Below are 24963 nucleotides of genomic sequence, written 5' to 3'. Positions count from 1 at the left end.
AACCTTGAAAGCATCTTCCTAACTGCCGCATTTCCTTTGCATAGCCAGACCCTTTGTCTCAGCCGAGCAAGTGTATGGTTTCTCCCTCCATGTCCTGTTTCCTCATGTGCACTCCGGATTATCAGGGTGGTGATATGGTGGTCTTTTGCCAGTATAGCTGAATGCTTCGTGTCTTCTGGCAAGGCTGGCTGGTGCAATCTTCCACCAACACGGAGAACCCCATCTTGAAGAAAGGGATCTAGCTTTATGAGAGAACTGCTTCTCTTGATCCTTTCACCCTTCTGCAGTGCACAAAGCTCCTCATGGAAGGCTTGACTTTGACTGAACTGGATGATCAACGCTACTGCTTGGCTGATGTCTTTGACAGTCAAATGGTTCCCTTTGACAGTGGATCTCCATTTTCGCATGTGGTTCTTGACTGTCTTACATCTCATACTTAGACTTTCTGAAGACTGGACTTGAGACATGAATTTCTTCCTTGCCGTAGACAGACTTCTAAGCAGCTCCTTCAGCCTCAACATCCAGGCGACAGCCTTCTTCAGGTTGTGCCAGTAGGAGTAGTGATGAATCAGCTTGAAGAGAGGGTCTGTACTTGAGTCATCAGTCTTGATTACATTCATGGTGATCGTACGCTTCACCTCAGCATCGTCTTCACTTATCTCTCTTGAGAATTCTGAGAGGACTGGCCAGTGAGACTCATTCTTGGCTAGGAAGTCAGGACCCTCAATCCAGCTCTGGCACTTTATGAACTGTTCTGCCTTCAGTCCCCTTGAGGCGTGATCAGCTGGGTTGTAGGCCGTGTTGACGTATCTCCACTGGGCTGGTCTTGTGTTCTCTCTGATGTAGGGACCTCCCACGGCGGCAACATTATGTTGCGTTTTATGATGTAAAATTTAGTTGTCGAATTAAATTAAGTTTACTTAATGATTAATATAAATCAATAATTATATTATAATTATTATCCCTGTTTACAGGGGCACCACCCTGTAAACAGGGAACAACCAAAATATTACAAAGATCAGTCTCAAATTACTTAATTAAATACCAATATCATTAATAATTAATAATCTGTATTTAATTGAAGGTGTGAAATCCGAACACAAAGCCCTTTCACCCAGCCTAAGTCACAATGCAAATACGCAGTAATTACAAACAACTGCTCCTTAAATTATAACAGAATTTATTTAACAAAGCAACATCAAGTTAATCAATGAAACTCAATCAAACAAACAACTATTATAAACCAAACTACAGGTAAAAAACATAAACAAACAAGCGTGGCACGTGTGTGTGTGTGTGCATGTTTCTGTGAGAGAGAGAGAGAGATCGATCGATCAAAATGGCAGGGCGACAACGCGTGGTCACGTGATGGCGGACACAGAACACAGGTCTCCTAACCTGGTCTATTGTCTAGAGACGGAGTCAAACCTCTACCTGATCTACGTTTCTGCAGCGTCTGGAAAGCCACAGATCTCTATGTGTGTGCGTCTGCCGAAAGGTGTGCGTAAAGGGAGAGAGCGAGAGAGAAAAGAGCGCACCTCAAAAGCTCAATCTCAGCCTGGAACTCATGAACAACTCAGAGCATAGTTAACTTCCCTACCAGAAGCCAGTGGCCGGATTTGTATCAGACGGCGTTCACACTAGTCTTTCTGATAATGAGTCTATTACCCAGTTATGACGCGAGAGTTCACAGAGAAACACACGGGACGCAGCGGCCCAAATAAAGAAAACAAAAGAGGTTTTACTCTCATAAAACCTAAAACACAGTGGTCAAACACCAAGCAAATATTATCACAGTTTCACAATAATAACTCAGTTATGATGGCGGCGTGAGCGCATCGCGAGGCCCAGCGTCTCTCTCAGATTTGCAATTTTGCAGTAATTATCCTGTTAATTTCGGGCTTGTTCGTACGGAACAGCCTCGCCTTAACATTCTACACCAGACAGGAACTTTTGGATATTGGAATACATCTCCCTGACGATCCAATCAACAATCTTCGACTCATCCCCGAGATCGCCAAAACACCCGAGGCTACGCACTCCACCCGGCCGGGCGGAAGTGCTCGCAGGCGGCGTCGAGACCGTAAACAAAGGCGGGGGAAGCGCGGATGTATAAGGGCTAAGCTATAGCTAACACCGCACCGTCTCCCGTTACCCAGCATTTTCCTCGCTAATGTGCGGTCTTTGATGAACAAGATGGACGAGTTACGACTTCGCATCATGCACAGCAAGAGACTTATGGACTGTAATGTCATGATCTTCACAGAAACATGGCTAAACAATGGAGTACCGGACGATGCTATCAAGCTAGCCGGTCGCCACACACTCCGGGCAGACAGAACAGCAGAGGACTCCGGTAAGACCAGAGGAGGAGGACTGTGCATTTATATCAACAAAACTTGGTGTACAGACTCTGTCATTATTGGGAGACACTGCTCAGTTAACATTGAGTTTCTCATGATTAAATGTAGACCCTTCTATCAGCCAAGGGAGCTCAGCTCCACTATTGTAACTGCAGCTTACATCCCCCCCGATGCAGATGCAAAAGCTGCTATGAAGGAACTTTGCACAGCCATTAGTATACAACAGACTGCTCACCCGGAGGCTGCATTTATAGTTGCTGGTGATTTTAATCACTCAAACTTAAAGACAGTGCTCCCTAAATTTCACCAGCATGTTTCCTGCAATACAAGAGGAAACAAAACTCTGGACCATGTTTGCACTAACATTGCAGGAGCCTACACCACGACCCCCCTCCCCCACCTGGGACAGTCAGACCACCTTTCTTTGTTCCTCATCCCCAAGTACTCCCCACTCATCCAACGTGTGAAGCCATCAGTGACAACGATTAAAGTGTGGCCAGCGGGGACAGACTCTATACTTCAGGACAAGTTCCATCACACAGACTGGAGTATGTTTGCCTCTCAGGCTACCTTGGGCTCTCACACAGACATTGACACCTACACTTCTTCTGTGCTGGATTATATCAACACCACCATCGACAGTGTGACAACATGGAAGCAGATCACCACGTACCCAAACCAGAAGCCTTGGATGAACAAGGAGGTGCGTCTCCTGCTGAAGGCCCGCAACACCGCCTTTAGATCAGGTGATGCAATGGCCTACAGCGTGTCCAGGGCAAACCTGAGGAGGGGCATCATCAAGGCCAAGCACTGCTACAAGCTGAAGGTAGAGGAACACTTCTCCAACTCCGACCCCAGACGCATGTGGCAGGGCATCCAGGCCATCAGTGCCTATAAACCCAGCAACTCCACCCCGATGACCACAGATGTCTCCTTCCTGAACGAGCTAAATCACTTTTATGCTCGTTTCGATAGAGACAACAAGGAGACGCAGACCACGACCAGACCTCCTGCAGACAATCAGCCCCTCTCATTCACCACCACAGACGTCCATGCTGCACTGAGCCGGATCAACGTCCGAAAGGCTGCTGGTCCAGACGGCACCCCTGGGCGCGTGCTTAGAGCATGTGCGGAGCAGCTCACTGGGGTTTTTACGGACATCTTCAACCTGTCCCTCGCCCAAGCAGCTGTGCCAGCATGCTTCAAAGCCACCTCCATTGTCCCTGTGCCGAAACACTCCAGCCCGACAGGCCTGAATGACTACCGCCCTGTAGCATTCACACCCATCATTATGAAGTGCTTTGAGCGACTGGTCCTAGCACACCTTAAAATCTGCCTCCCACCCACACTGGACCCATACCAGTTTGCCTACCGCAGCAATAGGAGTACAGAGGATGCAGTCTCCACTGCGCTGCACTCTGTGCTCACACATCTGGACAATAACGACACATACGCACGAATGCTGTTTGTTGATTTCAGCTCAGCATTCAACACTGTCATCCCCTCCAAGTTGAACACTAAACTTGGAGACCTGGGCTTCAACACCTCCCTCCGTCACTGGATAATGGACTTTCTGACCAACAGACCCCAGTATGTTAGGTCAGGACACACCTGCTCCTCCACCATCACACTCAACACAGGCGTACCACAGGGCTGTGTGCTGAGCCCATTCCTCTACTCCCTCTTCACCCACGACTGCAGACCTGTACATGGATCCAACACCATCATCAAGTTTGCGGACGATACAGCGGTGATTGGCCTCATCAGCAACAACGATGACACAGCCTACAGGGAGGAGGTACAGCATCTGGCCACCTGGTGCGCTGACAACAACCTGCTTCTCAACACCAGCAAGACGAAGGAGCTCATCGTGGACTTCAGGAGAGAAAAGGGAAGCACGCACAACCCCATTCACATCAACGGGATGGCAGTTGAACATGTCTCCAGCTTCAAGTTCCTGGGGACCCACATCACAGAGGACCTATCCTGGTCCACTAACACCTCCAGTCTGGTGAAGAAGGCTCATCAACGCCTCTTTTTCCTGAGGACACTGAAGAGACACCACCTGTCTTCAGCTGTACTGAGGAACTTCTACCGCTGTGTGATTGAGAGCATCCTAACCAGCAGTGTCACAGTCTGGTACGGAAACTGCTCTGGTACGGAAACTGCTCTGTCACGGACCGTAAGGCGCTACAGCGGGTGGTTAAAACAGCCCAGCGCATCACAAGGTGTCCACTTCCTGCCATTGAGGATGTCCAGAGGAAATGCTGTCTGCGGCGAGCTCACGGCATCCTTAAAGACTCCTCCCACCCTGCCCACAGACTGTTTACCCTCCTGCCCTCCGGTAGGCGCTTCAGAAGCCTCCGGACCAGAACCAGCAGACTGAGGAACAGCTTTTTCCCCAGAGCTGTCTCCCTACTGAACTCTACCCCCCGAACTCTGAACTCTGTCTCTCTCTCAAACTCCGCCCCTCTCTCGAACTCTGCCCCCTCCTGACCCCCCCCCTCCCCCTCCCCTGCATATCACCTCACATCCATCATCCCCCACCACTCCTCCTGGTCACACACACATTATTGTATTATAGTATGTCCATATCACCACTGTAAGTTATTGATCTGTATAATATGTACATATTCTGTATATTATCTGTACATTAGTATATTCATTTTCTCTGCACCTTAATCTGTATATTTAATCCTCTGTATACACTTATATTTATAGCATTTATTTATATTTATAGCATCCCAATAATCCATCCAGCCATATATACCTAATAATTCACTTTCTTTAACCACATCTGTAAATGTTATAATCACTGTACATATTTAGCACGAACTCTTGCACTTTCTGCTTATTTGCACTTCTGGTGAGATGCCAAACCTCATTTCGTTGCACTATACTTGTATATGTGTAATGACAATAAAGTTGAATCTCATCTCATCTCATTAAACACACTCTCTATATCTAACTGCCCAGACTTAGCTAACCTCACTTGTAACCGTTTGTCCGAGGTTGATGAAGGAAGAAAAGGGGTCCTGGAACGGTCTTTCGCCGTCTCCCTGCAGTTGTATGGTGATGGCGGCGCGTCCAAGGGGTTGAGCAGGGGCCGTAGTGTCCTCCGTCGAGTGATGTGATCTCCATGGATGTCCTGTCTTTACAGGACGGAACGAGACGTAATCCTTACGATCTCTCTCAATACCGTTTTAATACAAGAGAAATAAAACGCTCTTCTTAGAGATGCATTCAAATGGATGGATGATCTAAGCTCGGAATTCAGGATGTCGGTATGCTTCAAGGCCTTGGATTAGCTGCGCGCCAAAACTTTTGAACAAAGAGAAGCGAGTTGTGAAACAGGAAGCAGAGTTGTATCCTCGGATGTCGCCAGACGACGTTTGAAAGAGACGGAACAATGGGGGCAATCGGTTTTATCCCTCCCATACTTCACACCTATGTGTTAGGTGTGGCAAAGCATTCTGGGAGTACCTGCAAGGCATGCTGGGATAAAGACTCTTTTGTCCTGGTTCTCCAAACATACACAGCCTGAACTTTGTCATCCTGGCTGGACCCAACACTGATCATCGACACTCTGTTAGCGACAAATGTTTTGAAGCGAGCGCTGTCGCTGTCGATGTATCGGAGGACAGTGGTGCTATCGGTCCACAGGATGGACTCTTTCAGATCCATTTGAAGCTCACGCTTCATGAGCTTGTCCATTTTCACCGCAACGGCAGCTGCGGTGAGCTCAAGACGTGGGACAGTGACTGGTTTGAGCGGCGTCACTCTGGACTTTCCAAGAAGTAGTGAGCAATGAACTTGGCCGTGGCTGTTCTCAATGCGGAGGTAAGTGGCGACGCCATAGCCCTTCTCACTAGCATCTGAGAAATGGTGCAGTTGTGCTGACATCACTGGACCAAATCCCTCAGGCTTTATGCACCTCCTCACAGAAAAGCTGGCGAACAGGCTCAGGTCAAACAGCCAGGCGAACCACCTGTTTGCCACATCTTCTGGAATCTTCTCATCCCGGGTAAGTCTCATTCGACAGAGATTCTGGACGATGGTCTTTGCAAGAAGAATGAACGGCGACAGGAATCCAAGGGGGTCGTATATCGAGCTCACGACTGAGAGTATACCTCGCCTGATGATGGGCTTGCTCTTTACTTGGATCCTGAACTTGAAGGAATCTGATTTCTATGCACCAGTCCACTCCAAGGGCCCTTTCCATAGGTAGTGCATCTCTGTCTAGATCTAGATTCTTGATGTCCTTCGCTCTTTCTTGTTCGGGAAGTGATGACAGCACTTCACGACCGTTGCTTGACCACTTGGTCAGGTGGAATCCTCCACTCCCACAGAGGACTACGAGGTCTTTGGTCAAGGTGGTAGCCATCTTCTTGTCGGACGTTGAGACCAGGCAGTCATCTACATGAAAGTGCCCTATTACTGTAGTCACTGCTTCAGGAGACGCCCAGTCTTTCCCATCCTCTGCAGTCCGTCTTAAAGCATAGTTAGCACAGCTCGGACTTGACTTGGCCCCGAACAAGTGAACTACCATCTTGTACTCATGCAGAGACTGGCTCAGATCTCCATGTGGCCACCAGAGGAATCTTAGAAGGTTAGAGTCCTTGTCAGGGACTCTTACCTGATGATACATCGCCTCTATGTCAGAAATGAGTGCGATGTGCTCATGGCGAAATCTTGTCAGAACTCCAACCAGACTGTGAGGTCCGGCCACTGTAACTGTTCCTCATTCAGTGACTTCCCTTGAAACGAAGCAGCACAATCAAAGACAACCTGCAATTTTTTCTTCTGTGGATGGGTCACGCCATGATGGGGAATGTACCATACTCGGCCGTCATTGCGCTTGAGCTCGTCTTCGGGAACTTTCACTGCGTAGCCTTTGTTCAGCAAGTCTGACAAAGGCTTTGTAGTCATCATAAAAGCTGGTGTTCTTTGTCAGTTTCCTTTTTAAACCTAGTGCCCATTGTTCTGCAACACATTTGTTGTTTGGCATCACCACGTTCTCGTTTCGATGCTGTAGTGACCGTCAACCTTCTTGATTGTCTCAGTCTCAGACTTCATGAACTGAACATCTTTGCACAACATTTCTGACTTCTCTTTGCAGGCTTGCTCCGGGAAGTCATGATTGTACTGCTGCAACAGCATGGTGTCTATGCCGCGGACAGAGATTCTGTTGACCGAAGCCCTTTCACAGCCTTCGTGTGACTTAGCTGGCCTTGACTCATGGTAATCTTCACCTTTCTTTAGAGGGTCATTGACTACCCAACCAAGGGTTGTCTTTACCGCGTAAGGCCCGTCACCTTGGCTGTGGATTATCTTCTACGGCTCCATCGCAGAGTGAGCGATCGTTCCAATAAGAACCTCAACATCTGCGTCAATCTGTGGTAGCCATACTTCCTTCCGCAGATAAGGCCATCTTTCCAGGTCTTTTTCAGCAGGAACATTGTCCTTCGTCACAGGCATGTCTGTGTGGGTGTAGACGTCTGGCAGGCTTACATACTTGTTCTCTGTGAGACCGCAAACTTCCAAATCAGAGAGCACAAAGCAGGACACAGGCTTCTCCTGGCCCATAGTACGAAGCATCACTTGAGCCTTCTTGCCATGAACGCCTAGTGAAGGATAAAAGTTGCTATTTAATCCTTTTCCTAAATGTTGTTAATAGAAATCTGACTCCCCTAAATAATTACCTCAAATCTCTCTGCGCATTCTTTTGATGGGATGAGAGGAATGACTGAAGACGTCTCTTTCAGGTTAACAGAGTTTATTAACCCAATGAATCAAGAATACAAGTTACAGAGTCTCTGGGTTCAACACTATGTGTCCCTGATGACAGACAAATACCTGGTCAGTTTGCGAAGTCTGAGCCCCAACTATCTTTCCCTGAACCCTTTTATACACTAGACAGAGAATATCTAACCAAATAATGCATTCGAGAATGTGCGGTTTCCTTCCTCCAATTGGGACATCTTTCCAAATGCGTCTCTTGATGTGTGGTTCTCTCATTGGTGCATCATACTCCCGAATCCTTTGTCCAATCTGTAGGGGAAGACACTTCCTACCTGGCCTGTTTCTTATCACTACCTGACATCTAGTCTAGTAACCAATTATTTTTAAGGAGAAGACAATTGTGATGATTTTGGTGATTAAGATTCAAGGCTCACTCCACCAATATAAAAGTGGGTAAGTGATTAACTCTTCAGGGCTTTAAACTAAACCTATGTTTGAGTTGGTGAGTGATTCATTTTGAAAGGCCACACCAAACACATGCTGGAATGTGTACTCACTCTTGCAAGCCCTCTTCACACAAAACACCTTTATATGCTGAAAAGTCAGACAATTTTATTAACACACACAAACCTAGAATAAAACATGATAAAATAACTGGTATGATGTAAATGTAAGCAAAAATGATTCATACTGTGGATATCAAGGCATTCCTTTGGACCGGGTGATGAAACCTTATCAGATTTATTCAGCAACACTTTATTGCAGTGAACACATTGAATATAAGCAGAAAGAGGCCTATTATTCTATCACTAGCCGTCTCATCAACCTTTCAGAGCAAAACGTAGCTCATCGATGTGCAGTGGGGGCATGACTGGGAGTCAGCCAGGGATGCTTGGGCATGTTTAGTGCCCATGCAGCCTATGCACATCGGGTGAGGGTCCCTGCCTGAGATAGATGCCCCGCACGATGCAGGGCACAGGCTGGATGCAACCTCCTTGGAGTTCGGTTCCGGCCCTTTGGCGGGGGCTGGAGTCGCGGACATAGTGACCAGAAAGGGGGAACTGAATAACAAGTCGGGTTAGGCGCACCGTAATGTGTTAGCCTACCGGCTAGTAATGCTAGCGACTGGAGTTTAGCCCGAGCCAGACGAGAAGTGGGGGGGAGTATGCTCGTCGTAACACGTTAGCAGACTCGGAACCCCAGTTAGCCAAACAACCCGAGGCTAGGCTAGGTGTAGGCTCGCTGTGACACATTAGCCTCAAGCTTGTTAAACTGCACAGTAAACGAATACTATGTAGCCGATTGTGGTAGGAGCAGTGTCTTGTCTGTTTTTCATAGTTGGCCTTGAATGCACCCTCCAGAATGTGGGTCAACTCCTCCCTTAGTCCTTCCCCCTCAATTAGCTGAGCCATATATAGGACACCTGTGGCAACATGGCTGTCCTTTTGTCTGTCTGCCTGGTTGTGCCACATGTTCCTCTCTCTGAGGTAGTTCAGGTGTTGGTTAATTTTTTTGGTTTAAGTATTCCCTGGAGTAATTCGTTCATATGCTTCAAGTGTTAAGTTTGATGTGTTTTGGGCAGCCTGCATGTCCGCCTTGTGGGTGCTGGTGGCTGATTGGCTGACGGGGTCTGGTCCCTCTTTTGTGACTGCCTGGTAGCTGCTACTCTTTGTATACATTGTAGTGAAGCCGGTTGGGTGGTAAGTGGGTTCATACCAAATGTTTATTACATACTTATGACTATGTAATAGTTATTAAATGTAACACATTTCTTTTGTATTGCAGGACTTTTATCGGCTGCTGTTTTGCCTCCTTATCAATTTGCCTCCTTATCAATGTGCCTTTTTATCAATTGGCCTAGTGTGGCTGTGTTTGATTGTCATGTACTTTTAGAGCGAACCAACTGGTGTTTATTCTTTTGTTGTTTTTCCCCATTAGTGAAGTGGTTGCCGGCTGCTGGTGGAGGCTAGGCACTCGAGATGGTTCCCTTCACTGTTTGTAGTGGTACGCACACTGGGACACAGTAGTTTGCATCCGTTTGCTGTGGTTGTTGTTTGCCATGAGTTCACGAGTGGTGGTTAAAGTGCACTCCTGGGAAACACATCCTCAGATATTAGGTTGCCTCCCCTCTGCTGGCACCACTCACCCTGACCCCTTTTCTTTGCTATGTTTAATTACAGTTTTGTGAACATGTTTTTAGAATAAAGAATAAATTTGGTTGTAATGAAACCCTTATACATGTTCCTAACTTGATTCATTTTCTTCACTAACTCAATAATCTCAACCCCTCTCCTCGCCGATATCAGACGTCAAGTTTTCAATAAATTTTCATTTTCTTTTGAACCATGTCTCTGTCTTATTCCGGTTGCGGAACCTGTGCTGCAGTTATTTAAATTGCAGTGTCCTTATATTTCCTGGGGTGAAACTCAGCCCAATTAAACTTGTTTTTGGTTCTTATACACTTTATCCTATGCTCGCCTTGCCACACTAAGAACAGCTCGCCTTGACGCGGAGACTGTTCTGAGTAAGCAAGGTCCTAAAACGTCTATAACAGACTTACTCAGCAAATCCGAGCTGAAGCCGGGAACCGCGTTCGGCGACGTAGACCTTAACGGGACGTCCGTGAACGGTTTAGCAGTGCCTGACTAGCTTAGCTTAGATAAGCTGAGGGAGCTCCTGTAAATTCTTCACGGGAAGAAAGCGAGAATGATTTGAGGTTGGTGGGTCGACTGTGTATATGAGGGGGGCGTGCCCCGAATACCGTTCGACATGTCTGTCTCTGACAGCTTCCAGATTGGTCACGCCAAGGCGACTCCCCATAGTGAAACACCTAACAAAGTTAGAAAAAGAACCACAGTAATACAAGTTCTTAATAATTTTGTCTTTAGATATAACATGTTCTTTACCAACCAGAGGCTTGTTTTAAACTTAGCACTCAGTACTGTGTTTCTGTCTGTTGTTTTTATTATTCGTGTTTATTTGTATTGTGTTTTTAATCCAATGTAAAGCGTCCTTGAGTGCTTGGAAAGGCGCTGTGAAATAAAATGTATTATTAATTATTATTGTGTGGTGATGGTTAAGTGGTGAAAAGATTTCATTTGTTTTTTTGGATTCTTACAAATAAGTTGTAAGACAGGACAATGAAGTATTGAAGCTATTATGCAAAAACTAGCCACTAAAGGGGGAAACATGAAGAGCACTTTATATAGAATTTTCTGATAATTGTCTCACAGTATCTTTAAACTGTTAAAACTCAAGTCATGTTGATTAAAAAAACACACAAATGGAAAAGTACAAGACAGGAAAGTTTAGTTCAACTGCATGGTCTTTATTGATTTTTGCTGGTACTTGAAGTTTATCCCTCAATCTCATCAACGTCCACATCAACGGTCTTGCTGCTGGTGACCACCTTTCCATCCACAACTGTCTCCACCACTGTGATGACTTTTGTGACCACTGAAAAATGAAAGAAACAACAGTGATCAGCAAATTTCATCATGTTTCTTAAAGCACTTCAAAACTTAGGTTTCAATTTTAATGATCAAAGCATGTTTGAGAGAAATGTCTTACCTTGCTTTGTGCTGATTAAAACAAAAAAGAAAAATAAGAAAAGGGAACACGTTAGTCTCAGGCATTTTTACATTTTTCATTTAGTGTCCTCAGTGTGATGCTGACAGGTCTCACCTCTCATCCTCCCCATCCAGCAACCTCCTGTACTCTGCGATCTCCATCTCCAGACGGGTCTTGAGGTCCAGCAGCATGTCGTACTCCTGCTTGTTACTGGCGATGTTGGCGTGAAGCTGGGATAGCTGAGCCTCCAGGTTTGTGACCATGTTCTGGAGATTTCCGAGCTGTGCAGCGTAGCGGGCCTGAGTCTCTGCAAGGGTGCCCTCCAGCGACGCTTTCTATTGTGGTTGGAGGATAAGGTTGTTAGGATGAATAGAAATCAAAAGATGTTACTTGATGCTTGTAATCGGCTTGTCCAAGTCAAATCTGCTGCAAAACATGTTGACGTGAGCATGAAGCTAGCATGTGGTGCTGCATTCTCTGGGTTACTTTTAGACTCTTGCAATCTGGATCATCAATTTAAGTATTTTATAATAAATTCTATTTTGACATACCATGCTCAGATGGGATTGCAGTTCAATCTGAAGCCTCTGGAGGGTACTCTTCAGGTCCTTAATCTCTGTGCGGGATGTTGTCAGGGTCTCTGTGTGTGTCTTTACTTCCTATTCAATACCAGCAACCTGGGCAGAGCAGAGAAATAGCCTGTCATGGGTTACCCAACAGTTACATGTACTGACATCTCACCATAAATAAAGTAGATCAATACTCTTCAAAAGTAGCCAGTATTCTACACAGTCATATAATCTCACCTTGGTCTGGTACCATGACTCGAGTTCCTTGCGGTTCTTGCCGATGACAGCCTCATAGTGATCCCTGATCTCTGACATGGTCTTGTTTAGGTCTACAGAGGGAGAGGCATCCACGGACACATTGACCTGTCCTCCCATCTGACTCCTCAGCAGAACCATCTCCTGCAGGTGATAAACAACAACAATCCATTCAGTCAGCAAGTGCATTAACTTAAAATGATCTTGTCATTATTTATTACTTTTCAATAGGGATGTCCGATAATATCGGAGGGCCGATATTGACTTAAAAATGTAATATTTGGAAATATCGGTATCGGATTTTTACAACCGATATTGGAACCGATATTGGAATTTCCGAGTCTGCATGAGCGCAGCACGAGACGTTTATGGGCGCGCGCTTGATGACGTTAAACAACAACAAATACAACAGCGTCGGTTATGCGAGGAGGAAACAAGGTGTCTTCCTTTAATACATCAATTTTAATAACCCATGTCAAGAAGAATCACGCGGAGTTGCTACATTTTCGCAGCAAAGTGATGAAAACAAGCAACCGCTGAAACCGAAGAAAACCACACAGTTGTCGCTTAAAGAGTCAACTGAAATCCTTGTACCAAGAAATCCTTGCAGAGAATGAAGTTGCAGCTCAAGCACCTACAAGCGAGACAGCGCAGGTGAGTAATTGATTAACTCTAATCATCAAACTAAATATAATCTGCTGTGCTGAGTGCGTCACATTAAAAATATACATTACATGCAATGAATATAACAACCATTTGGCAATCAGTGCTTCAAAGAAAAATAAATAATAGAAATTCTATTAAAGAAATGGAGGAATTCTATTATACATTTATTCCCTGTCTTTTTTATTCTTTCTTTAGGTGCATGCATACCTAGGAGAAGCCATCCCCTCGAAAGGATGCCCTTTGAAGTACTGGAGGCATCAGGAGAGAGGATTTTGTTACTCTCAAAAGAGATTGAGCCCAGTTTGAGTATATTATTTGACAAGTTATGGCCAGTCATTCATTGACTATGTTTGTTTACAACTAATGGACTGAAGATATGCCTCTTCCTTTTTTTTTATATTGTCTGTGGTGTTGTTTGAGGCTGTTTGTTGTTGAGGTTTCTCTCTAACACTAAATAAATATGGCACATTTTTCCGTAATTTAAGTTGTTCTCTTATTTTTCTCAGTGTGTACATTTGGAAAGCCATGTTTCATTCACATATGCATCCAGTGGGGCATCACAATAAAATTAGGCATTATGTGTTAATTCCACAGGAGATATTTTATGTTGTTGTTACCTAACAGTTTTGATGTAAAAAGCCTGCATATATCGGTATCGGTGATATCGGTATCGGTGATATCGGTATCGGAAATTAAGAGTTGGACAATATCGGAATATCGGATATCGGTAGAAAAGCCAATATCGAGCATCCCAACTTTTCAATGGCTTCTCTGTTTTAGTGTGTTGCATGAACAGTTTTGGGTTTTGTAATCGTTCTTTGTGTGTTTGTGTGTGGTGTCAGTGTGAGTGTGCCTGTGTCAGACAAACAGAAGCAATGAGCTATTGGAGGAAGAATGGAAAAAGGAGAATTAAAGGAAGTGTGCAGAGTGGAGAGGGCCAGGTCTGGGAAAAGGCAGAGGGCATTTTTGTGAGCAAATAATAACCAGGTTAGGCCACAATAGATAGCTGTAATGGATGGTGACATGTCTGTCTCACAGTGAATAGCTGCTGTGTTTAGGTGAGTGCTGCTGAAAAGATGAAAGACGATGAGTTTGATTAATCACTGGAGTAGTTCAGGTTAAGTATATACACAAAGTGGGTGTTGGCCCCAGTGTAGGATCTGTTTCAGGGGCGTTGACAGATGATAAGTCTGAGGCTTGACTCCGCTCAAACTCCCATCAACAAACCTTGTGTTGGTTAAATTAGTGCAGCTCTCCTGCCTGTTTTCTACACTCCACACCTCTTCATGGTTCCTCTTCAGCATGATGAGCTCTTCCTTCAGGGCCTCATACTGACTCTCCAGGTCCATCCTGGCCATGTTCAGCTCATCCAGCACCCTCTTCAGTCCAGCAATGTCCGCCTCCACAGCCATCCTCATGGCCAGCTCGTTCTCATACCTGAAGACAGGGCACACAGGTCAGAGTGTTTTTGATTAGTGTGTGGAAGGAATAGAAGTGATCAGAACAACATGAGATGGTGCTAATGTTTCAGAGCAAATAAGGGCCAAAGCTTGAGTATTCAGCATTGGTTTTTCTGGATCTCAGCGCAGTTTTTCGATACTGTGGTCCACAGTATATTGGTTGAAATGCTCAGGCAGTGGTGACTATTTCTGGCTCAGCTCTAGACTGCTTCTCTTCCTTTACAGGATTTTCTCTGTTACAGTTAACAAAAACACTTAATCAAATTCATCCATGACTAGTGAAGTTCCCCAAGGTTCTGTCCTAGGCCCAATTCTTTCCACTTGGTCTCAAATTAACAGCTTTAAATAGATTTCATACCACCCTTATGCAGAAAACATAACATTTCATATTTCATTTTCTCCTCAAGATATTGCTCAACTCTATCAGTGCCATTAAGGATTAGATGGCAGACAACAGCTATACTCTGATAAAACAGAAGTCCTTCTATGCGCTGCTGTAGCCATTGTTCCCGCAGCATTACGGAAAAACTTGGTTCACTAGCTATGTTTGTTGAACCTGTTCTGCAAAATCTAGGCGTTTCTTTTGGTCAGTCACTGTGCCTTGACCAGAATATTAATTGTCTTGTTCGCTCTTGTTTTCACTAGTATAGAATTTTTGCTAAACTTAAGTCCATTCTTCCCACTGCTCAGCTGGAGATTATGCTTTGATTTCTTCACAATTAGATTTCTGTAACTCCCTTTTTACCAGCCAGACTATTAACCAGGTCCTCCAAAAGTTCACATATCACACCAATTCTGTCTTCTTTACACTGGCTTCCCATGAATTTTAGAATTACATTGAAGATTTGTGTTCTTACTTTTAAAGCCCTGCATGGACAGGCACCTGTACATAACTGAACTCTTTGGGCCTGACACTCCCTGCAGATCTCTCTTAGGTCGTCTGATCGGGGATTACTGGTAGTCCTGCAAACCTGACTGAAGACCAAGGGAGACTATGCTTTTGAGGTTTTGCTGTTTCTTCTCTGAACTGAATGTGTTGCTCTGACTCTTTCATGTGGCGAGTAGAACAGTTTGAGAAGATCTATTTCAGCTGCAGCTCTGACCATCACAAACAGAGCAGCATGGAGACACTACACATTAATGTTAAAATATAATTCAAAGCCATGAGAAGCTATTCGTAATTGTAAATCCGAAATACGCAACTAAAACACTCTGACGCCTTTTCAGTTGCTGTTGAAGGATATTGGTAAAAAATAATCACGAACTAAACAGACTATAATGTAAAATCATGCAGGACACATTAAGTGAATGAAACTCGACTCTTGTTTTCTCATTCAGCTCGCCGGTCAGTTTGTTTTTGTTGATTAGTGAAGGCTAACTGCACAGCTATGTTTGCCACCGAAATTTGAACGATGTACTGTATATCTCGCTACAGCAGCAGTCATGGCTGCTGAGTTAAAGGATGTTTGAACATTGTGGGCTTCAATTCCAGCCAAGACCAGTTCTAGTTCTGAAAACTGGCAAAAACAGCACAACAAAGTTTGGGGGGCGCATTTCTGTGTCTCAGGTAGGCTCTGAACAATGAGCCTACCTGAGACAATGAGCCGGGCAGTGGTTGTGATGATAATGAGTACTCGGTTGTTTGAAACAATCAGTTAGCTTAAGTACACATCAGCTCTAGGAGCTCCACGATCAAAAGATCTGATTGTTCACTGGACAGAAATTTTTAAAAGTTGATCTCTTGTCTTCAACATAACCTGCTCTGGAGCAGGTTGGGTGTGCAGCAAGTTACCGTGGCGATATACAAAGGTAAGAAGTGAACGAGCCTTGTAGGACTGAAAACCCAGAGTTAACCCTGAAGTTACCTCGCTAATCTCAAATCCTGCTTCGTAGGACAGTCCCCAGGTCAGTAACTTGCAAAACATTTCTTTAAGATCACGATGAAAAAAATTGTGATTTAATATTTTTTCCATATTGCACCTTCGACAGGGAGAACCTCTCACTACCTCTGAAGGTGAGATAATGAGTCAGCACTGAACACTCAAGAGTATATATAGGTTCTGTTTTACAGCTAGCAGCTACACTAACAATGTTCCAATAGCACTTTAAACATGAGCATGAATTTTTCTCTGGGGTTTCACTGGATGGACAACAGGTCAAACTTATACTTCAAGCACTTCACGTCTACTGAATACATGCTGGAACAGGTCTCATAAAGTTGAATCAAATACAGTTTAGCCACTAGGGGGCATATGATGTGTGTAAAACATGTCTACCTCAATTCCTAGAAACTATATTTAGAAGTTGAGAGTTTGCCAGTGAGAAAAATTGGCAGGGAGCCTTTCATGGCGCACTTCATGAAACTCTGTTCGTGCTGTTTTCCCCAGGAACGCTTCAATTAGTTGACTGATTGTTCAGTCAAGATCCAAAGTAATAAAAGTTTGGTCCAGACTGCCAATGACACATTTTATTAACAATTTATTGATATCCTGAAAGAATGTACTGAAACAAAGAAAATTTTCTCATGGGGGATTTCAATCTTAAGTGGGTAGATCAGTCAAAGAGGAGAAACTTCAAAACTATTAAATACCATCTTTTACAGCTGATGGAAGGCCCAACCACAATCACAAAAAGCTACAACTTGATCACTGGTTTGTCTGATCATAATTTAACGCAAGTGGCAAGGACAGTACACTAAAAAAGATTGCAGAACCATACACCAAAACCACAACACACAAATGTCTTCTGCACACCTAAAAGTAAACAAGACATATTTGACTATGAAGTAAATAATGTGGACTGGGGCGAAATACTATCCTCTGAAATCTGGACCATAATTGTCAGTTATTCACTTCAATGATCAATGCTGTCAGAGATAAAACGGTGAAAATCCAGATAAAAAATAGAAATAAAGTTTGCCTGCCTTGGTTTAGTGAAATACTAAACTGCAACTGATAAAAACTTGGAGATGCTGCTTTAAAATGGGCTATTAAGACCAAAGGAGACACAGATGTCTTTGCTTACAAAGGCTAAAGGAACAAGTGATTAAGGAACTGAGATTTGCTAAATCACGTTTGGTCATCGATTTATGAATGAGACCAAAGGCAATAGCAAAGACAATTTGGAAAAGTATCAACATACTAGCTTAACACCACTCAGTGGGTATTCAGCTCACAATTCAGGAATAGACAATAGATGATCGTGCTATGATGGCCACTACTCTTAATTCTTTTATTTATTGAATCTATTTGAGGAGCAAGGAACCAATTTCAAATCTACGGATCAAAGTAGCAAGTTGTATGCTGTGGAACAGGGTTTCAAAGTCACAGAAGAAGAAGTTAGGGAAGTAATTTGCTCCCTAAGAAAACCAAGATGCTTCCCGTCATGGCTACACTGACTCCCACTATTGCTCATTTAGTAAATCTTTCTGTTGGACATGGCCTCTTTCCTAACGATTGGAAACAGGCAATTGTGACTCTGGTCTTTAAATCTGGAGACCACCATGAAGTCAGTAATTATTGACCCATAATACTGCCAGTTATCTCTAAGGTTGCAGCGAAAGTAAAGTAAGTAAGTAAAGTAAAATTTATTTATATAGCACTTTTCGCAGGCAGGGGCCACAAAGTGCTTCACAAACAGGGTTGAAAAACATCACAAGCAATACACAGACAGTACAAAAATCATAGCAGCCCTAAAAGAGACTAATTAAAAGCCTGGACAAATAAAAACGTTTTCAGTTGACTCTTGAAAGTGACAACTGAATCATTTGAGCGCAAGGATGATGGAAGTTCATTCCAGAGGCTCGGAGCAACGACCTGGAAAGACCGGTCACCTCTAGTGTGATAATGAGCTCGAGGGACCTTCATCAGGTTCTGATCCATAGACCTCAGCGCTCGCACAGGAGCGTAAAGCTGGATCAGCTCACTAAGGTAAGAGGGAGCCTGACCATGTAGGGCTCTGAAGGCCAGAACCAGGATTTTAAACCTGAACCTAAAAGACATTGGCAACCAGTGAAGGTCTTTCAGAACAGGGGATATGTGGGACCTCCTATTTGTGCGGGTCAGAATTCTTGCTGCAGAATTTTGAATTAATTGCAGTCTAGAGAGCTCTTTCTTGTTAAGACAAGAAAACAAACTATTGCAATAGTCTAAACGTGAAGACACAAAGGCATGGATAATGAGCTCCAAATCATTCTGCGAAACCATGTTTCTAAGTTTGGAGATCTTCCTCAGTTGAAAGAAGCAGTTCCTTGATAGCTGTTTACAGTGCTGGACTAAAGACATGTCTTTGTCGAAAATAACTCCCAGGTTTCTAAGACTAGGCTTCACGGACTGGCCTAGGTCCCCCAAGAACTGCTTAATCCCTGGAATTGAGTCATCAGGGGCGAGAATCAATGTTTCTGTTTTCTCAGCATTGAGCTGCAGAGAATTTTCGCTGAGCCATTGTTTGATTTCCATCAGACAAAGACGTAGGGAGCTCAGCTTCTGGATCTCGGACGGCTTAAAAGAGCAGTACAGCTGGATATCGTCAGCAAATAGGTGGAAAGAAACATCATCGAACCTTCGTATGATCTCTCCTAGAGGGATCAAATACAGCAAAAACAAGACAGGACCCAAGACGGAACCTTGAGGCACTCCACACAGCAGGTCCGCAGACTCCGACCTTATTTGGTTGGCTGTTACATTGAAGCTTCGTCCAGTTAGATAAGAAGAGAACCATTTTAGAACTGAACCCGACAGTCCAACTTGATCCCTCAGTCTTCTCAGCAGAATCTGATGGTCTACAGTGTCGAAAGCTGCGGACAGGTCCAAGAGAACCAGGACCGTGAACTTTCCAGAGTCAGCAGCCATCATAATGTCGCTGGACACTTTCAGTAAGGCCGTTTCCGTGGAGTGTTGCTTACGGAAACCGGACTGAAGCGGTTCATGGATGCTGCTTTGATCCAGGAAAAGGGTCAACTGATTACAGACCACCTTCTCAAGGATCTTTGACATGAAAGGGAGCTTAGAAATAGGCCTAAAGCTATTAAGATCTGTTTGGTCTAGGCCTGCTTTTTTTAGTAATGGCTCCACTATGGCATGTTTGAATGCAGTAGGAAACACACCAGTGGACAAAGACAGGTTAACCATTTTGGTCACACACGGGCCGATTTCCCCAAACACTTTTTTAAAAAGCCTACAGGGAAGGACGTCAGATGAGCAAGAGGAGGGCTTCATCTTAGACACCACTGCTGAAATATCAGCAACCGTCACAGTCCTAAACAAGGACCACAAGCTGGAGACAGGCTCAGAAACAGCAGGGGTAACACGAAGAGGGGGCGGGATGTTGTCCTTGATTATCTTTATCTTGTTTGTGAAGAATCTCAAAAAGGCATTGCTGTCAGCTTCACAAAACACGGGGGTAACTGGGGCAGCAGGACATACAAGTGAGTTTATCGTTTCAAATAACACTTTGGGGTTTTTCTTATTTAGTGCTACCAGTTGGTGGATATACTCGGATCTGGCATTTTCGACCATCACATTGTATGAAGACACAAGGTCCTTGAGGTAGAGCCTGTGCACCTCAAGGTTAGTGGATTTCCACAGGCGTTCAGTCTTTCGACATAGTCTCTTTAGATTTAGGATGTCTTCATTAGTCCACGGGCGAGCTTTTTCCCTGGTAGAGGAGTTTGTTTTAACAGGAGCCACCTGGTTCAGAATTTCTACACAGTGATTGTTAAAACAGTGAGTGAGATCATCCACATCGAGACAGTTCATGACCAAGACAGGATCAAATAAATGAGAGAAACTATCTGCAGTATTAGCAGTGATAACACGCCTCTGAGACCTGACTGCTGAAGGCTTGGGCTCAGGACAAAAGTGCAGATCAAACAGAACAAGACTATGATCACTCAAATGAACATCATTTACAGACAGGTTTAAAATGTCTAGGCCAAGCGTAAAAACTAAGTCTAAAATATGGCCTTTTTGGTGAGTGGGCTCAGAAACATGCTGCTCAAAATTAAAAGTTTCAGTCAATGTTAGAAGTTCCATTGCAGGGGAAGATGAGCTGTCATCAACATGAAGGTTAAAATCCCCAAGGATTAAAACAGAGTCCAGCTTTATAATAGAGGACAAGAAGTCACTAAAATCCTTTAAGAAGACAGCGGCAGGGCCAGGAGGACGGTAGATCAACACACAGTAAAAAGGGGATGAGGAACCCATCTTAACCATCTGTGATTCAAACGAAGAGAAATCTTGGGACTGGATCAGTTTGCATTTTTGGACCTCCCTGTGAACAATGGCCAGGCCACCACCACGGCGACAGGGGCGGGGCTTCCCGACAGCAGAGCAGCCAGGTGGACAGAGATCATTTAAATGAATGAACTCTTCATCTCTCTGCCATGTCTCTGAAAGACACATAATATCCAGGTTTTCTCTTGTAAAAAAATCGTTTAGTGAATGAGACTTGTTCGCAATTGAACGAGCATTCAATAGGCCGACATGGATTGACGTCTCGGAGGTAGTGTCCGTGTTGAGGAGCGGGATTGGACGAAGGCACATCCAGCGGTCACGTGAGCTCCAGCCGGTCCATGCTGGAAAAGCCGGCATAAACACGGAAGTAGGCGATGGCGATGAAAACCCCTGACCATGGCTCCAGCACTGCGAAGGGTCCAGGACAGTTGTTGAAGTGCGGGCAGGCGGCAGCGAGGACACGCTGACGCACACATCGAGGAGAGGGATCTGGCGCAGGAACCGAGCGTGGTCCCGGCAGCCGAAGACGACGGAGCCCCCGTGCGCCGCAGCACGTCTTCGCTTTACTTGGATACCGGACCGAGAGCCTCTTTTTCTGGATCTCCTGCGGGTCTTTCCCGGCACCCGATACAGCATCAAGTAGTCCTGTGAGTCTGGATGGATTTCAAACGGAGGCGGAAATGCCTGTTTGTAACGGTCCCAGGTATGAAACATGTCCTCCAATGACACTTTGATACGAAATAAAGAGTCCCGATCATAGGTTAGTAAAGCCAGGACACTTCCATTTGTCATCTGGGCTGCTAAGATCACATATAGTGAAACAATAATCATCAATAATCAATAAAATAGAGAGCGAGCCGTGGCACTGCCAGTCACAGGCGCCAGTACGGTTCAGTAGTCATAAAACAAATAACAGACCACATTAACAGCTGCAACCCAGGTCTGAATCCTGTCCAGTTTGGCTTTAGACAGAATTACTCTACAGAAACAGCCGTCTTACACCTGACAGAGCAAATTAGATCAGGTCTTGACAAAGGTGGAGTTGTCGGAGCTGTTTTCTTAAGCTTGCGGAAAGCCTTTGATACAGTTCTTTCAATATGTTCCCATGTCTAAACTCTCCACCGTCAACTTTTTGTATAATACACTTGCAAGGATACCATCATACTTATCCAATAGAATGTAGTGTGTAAAAACCATAATGGGTGTACCACAAGGATCTGTGTGAGGCCCACTACTTTTTAAACTCTACATCAATGACCTTCCACAGTAATGTCATGCAGTAGAGGTAGAACTATACGCAGATGACGCTGTTTTTACACTCATGCAACATGAGCTCAGCTAGTAGCTGTAAAACTAGCCAGCGCTCTGATAGGATACATCACTTCCACAGTAATGTCATGCAGTAGAGGTAGAACTATACGACACAGAGAATACAATTACTTCATTTTGAAGTCATCAGCAGCCAGTTTTGCGTTGTCAATGTCCAGGATTGTCTTGGCGTTGAGTCTGGAGGCAATACGGATCTGACGAGGACAAAAACACAGACATAAAGATACAAGTTAGAAAAAAAAGGTCTGCCTGTTTTTAAACAATTTAATTACCAAAGCAACATCTTAGATGTGACACATTTTAAAAAAGCAGACAGGGATTTAGATTTGTGATATACAAATGTCATATTCTGACTTTCACAGTGTTTGACCTGTTGTGATTTCTTGGAGTTTAGGTTTTTAATTTGTTTAAAAAAATTAACTCAGGGAGAATGTTTATCAGTCAGATAATTAAGTTCCGAAAGTGACAAAAAACACTATGAATAATACTTTCATTTTAAATTAAACATAAATACACCACTCAAACAATCTCATGTAAGTAATTGTGCTTGATTACAAAATAATTATTTCAAACAAACATGATTTTATTTGGCATCCAACAAACTTTTTTAGTAGAAAAGATGAACTACTGTGAAAATGTTTTACTTCAGTTGTTTACACAGTTTTTGATTTATTGGAGACCAACGTTGTTTCTATGTCTAATTATCTCTACATCACTGAACACTGAGAGCAGGTTGTGATGCACAGGAATGGATGACAGCTATGACAATCAACATGTTCAGCTTTGTTTTTGTGTTATGTGCTTCCTGATAAGGTGGCGTCACCTGCGTGAAGTTGGCCCCCCACCCCACGCAAAACTTCGGGATCATAGTCGCATTTGTTTGTGCTTCGTTTGTGCTGGTTTGTGCTGTAAAAAGTTTCGTTTGTGCTGTTTCTGTTTTTGAGTTATTAACGATTATTATATAGGTCATCCTGAGGTCACCTAGCCCCCCATCTTCTCCAAATTGACCCGGAATTGTCGCGTTTGTTTGTGCTTCGTCTGTGCTGGTTTGTGCTGTAAAAAGTTTCGTTTGTGCTGTTTTGGTTTTATAGATATTTGAAGTCTTATTGTCGGGCGATGACGTCACCCCTCCCTCCGGGGATTCCCCGGAAATGGTCCCGTATATTAGTAAAGCGATTCGATTAATGTAGTAAAAAAACAATGTACGATCCAGTCCTGAATGGATTCAAAAAAGAAAACAAAAATGAAGCATGACAGTGAGTTACCAGCGTCGCTTGATAATAAAACTCTGAATATCAATAAAAGCACTTTTGAACGAATATGTTTACGGCACTTAAACCAATTGAAAATATACGGGACCATTTCCGGGGAATCCCCGGAGGGAGGGGTGACGTCATCGCCCGACAATAAGACTTCAAATATCTATAAAACCAAAACAGCACAAAGGAAAATATTTACAGCACAATCCAGCACAAACGAAGCACAAACAAACGCGACCATTCTGGGTCGATTCGGAGCAGATGGGGGGGCTGAGTGACGTCATCGCGTGAAATTAAAATGCGCTATTTCTATAAATTCATAATAGCACAAACGAAACTTTTTACAGCACAAACCAGCACAAACGAAGCACAAACAAACGCGACAATTCCGGGTCAATTTGGAGAAGATGGGGGGCTAGGTGACCTCAGGATGACCTATATAATAATCGTTAATAACTCAAAAACAGAAACAGCACAAACGAAACTTTTTACAGCACAAACCAGCACAAACGAAGCACAAACAAATGCGACTATGATCCCGAAGTTTTGCGTGGGGTGGGGGGCCAACTTCACGCAGGTGGTGGCGTCACATGTCACTGATGTCCTGGCTCTCTAGCTAATAGTTTAACTGTCAAAGCTCCAAGTTTGATATAAACATGTGAAAACATCAATGTGCATGATTTAACTCAGAAATCAAGCTATGTGTCTGTTTTCTCTTACCTTGTCCTTCAGGTCTTCGATTATGACAAAGTAGCGGCTGTAGTCGTGGCAGATGAAAGTTCTGGACTGGTACCAGTCTCTGATCTGCTTGTCCAGCCGGTCGTTCTCCTTCTCCAGTGTGCGCACCTTCTCCAGGTAGGAGCTAAGACGGTCGTTCAGGTTCTGCACATCACCCGTAGAAAGAAACAAGATATAATATTTAGTCACACAAAAAGCAGCTCAAATCCTGTGCTTCGTCAATTGGGTTGAGTTCATAAATCCAAAATGCCTCCCTTCTTAAAAGTTGGTTTATGAAATTGCCCCCTCTACGTTTAGGCTTCACACTTTTAATGCAAATGGATTGGAGGGTAGCAGCAGACTTATGGTTTTTTGAAAATAACATGGGTCTGAAGGAGATGAGGAACCTGAAGAAGCTGCAGGCAAAATGTGTAGTTCGCTTACAATCAAATATAGCAAAATTGTTTTCATTGTGCCACAGAGTTTAGATTTTTTTTTGTGGTATGTTCCTTGCAACCGTGCACACCTGCAAACATGTTCAGACTGTGAACGGTGTACCATGTTGGCCATTTAGATCAGTTAGTATACATGATTAACATATGAACATACAGTACATGCTAGAGCAGTCCATATTTTCAACCGTTGCATTTTTGTTTTAAAGAGGACATATTATCGCCCTTTTCCACCTTTTCAAACCCTGTGGTTTAAATGATTCATCTGTGACCACGTATGAATCAGCTCTCTCAGAACGCTGCATTTTTGTGTGTGTCTCTTTCAATGTAATGAGCACCCCTGAGACA

General features: G+C 44.1%; 1 protein-coding gene and 1 long non-coding RNA gene across 2 annotated transcripts in view; one reads left to right on the top strand and one right to left on the bottom strand.

Moving 5' to 3' along the window:
• Positions 1–9487: 9487 nt before the first annotated feature.
• Positions 9488–24963, top strand: part of LOC306820687 — a 39048-nt gene continuing 23572 nt past the window's right edge. Inside the window, exons 1-2 of the long non-coding RNA XR_013778692.1 lie at positions 9488–9592; positions 9688–9805. This is a non-coding gene — a long non-coding RNA (uncharacterized lncRNA). The remainder of the gene's footprint in view (positions 9593–9687; positions 9806–24963) is intronic.
• LOC306819950 (keratin, type I cytoskeletal 13-like) lies at positions 11461–24733 on the bottom strand (the record flags this gene model as incomplete). The annotated part of the gene is made up of 9 exons (XM_079337576.1): positions 11461–11561; positions 11676–11686; positions 11790–12010; positions 12227–12334; positions 12464–12643; positions 14446–14602; positions 22299–22381; positions 24167–24328; positions 24722–24733. The coding sequence occupies 9 exons, from the start codon at positions 24731–24733 to the stop codon at positions 11461–11463; spliced, it is 1035 nt and encodes a 344-aa protein (XP_079193702.1).

Source organism: Symphodus melops, assembly GCF_947650265.1.
Source record: "Symphodus melops genome assembly, chromosome: 2".
Lineage (NCBI taxonomy): Eukaryota > Metazoa > Chordata > Actinopteri > Labriformes > Labridae > Symphodus > Symphodus melops.
The sequence above is the reverse complement of the archived record's forward strand: the minus strand, read 5'-3'. Positions and strand labels throughout refer to the sequence as shown.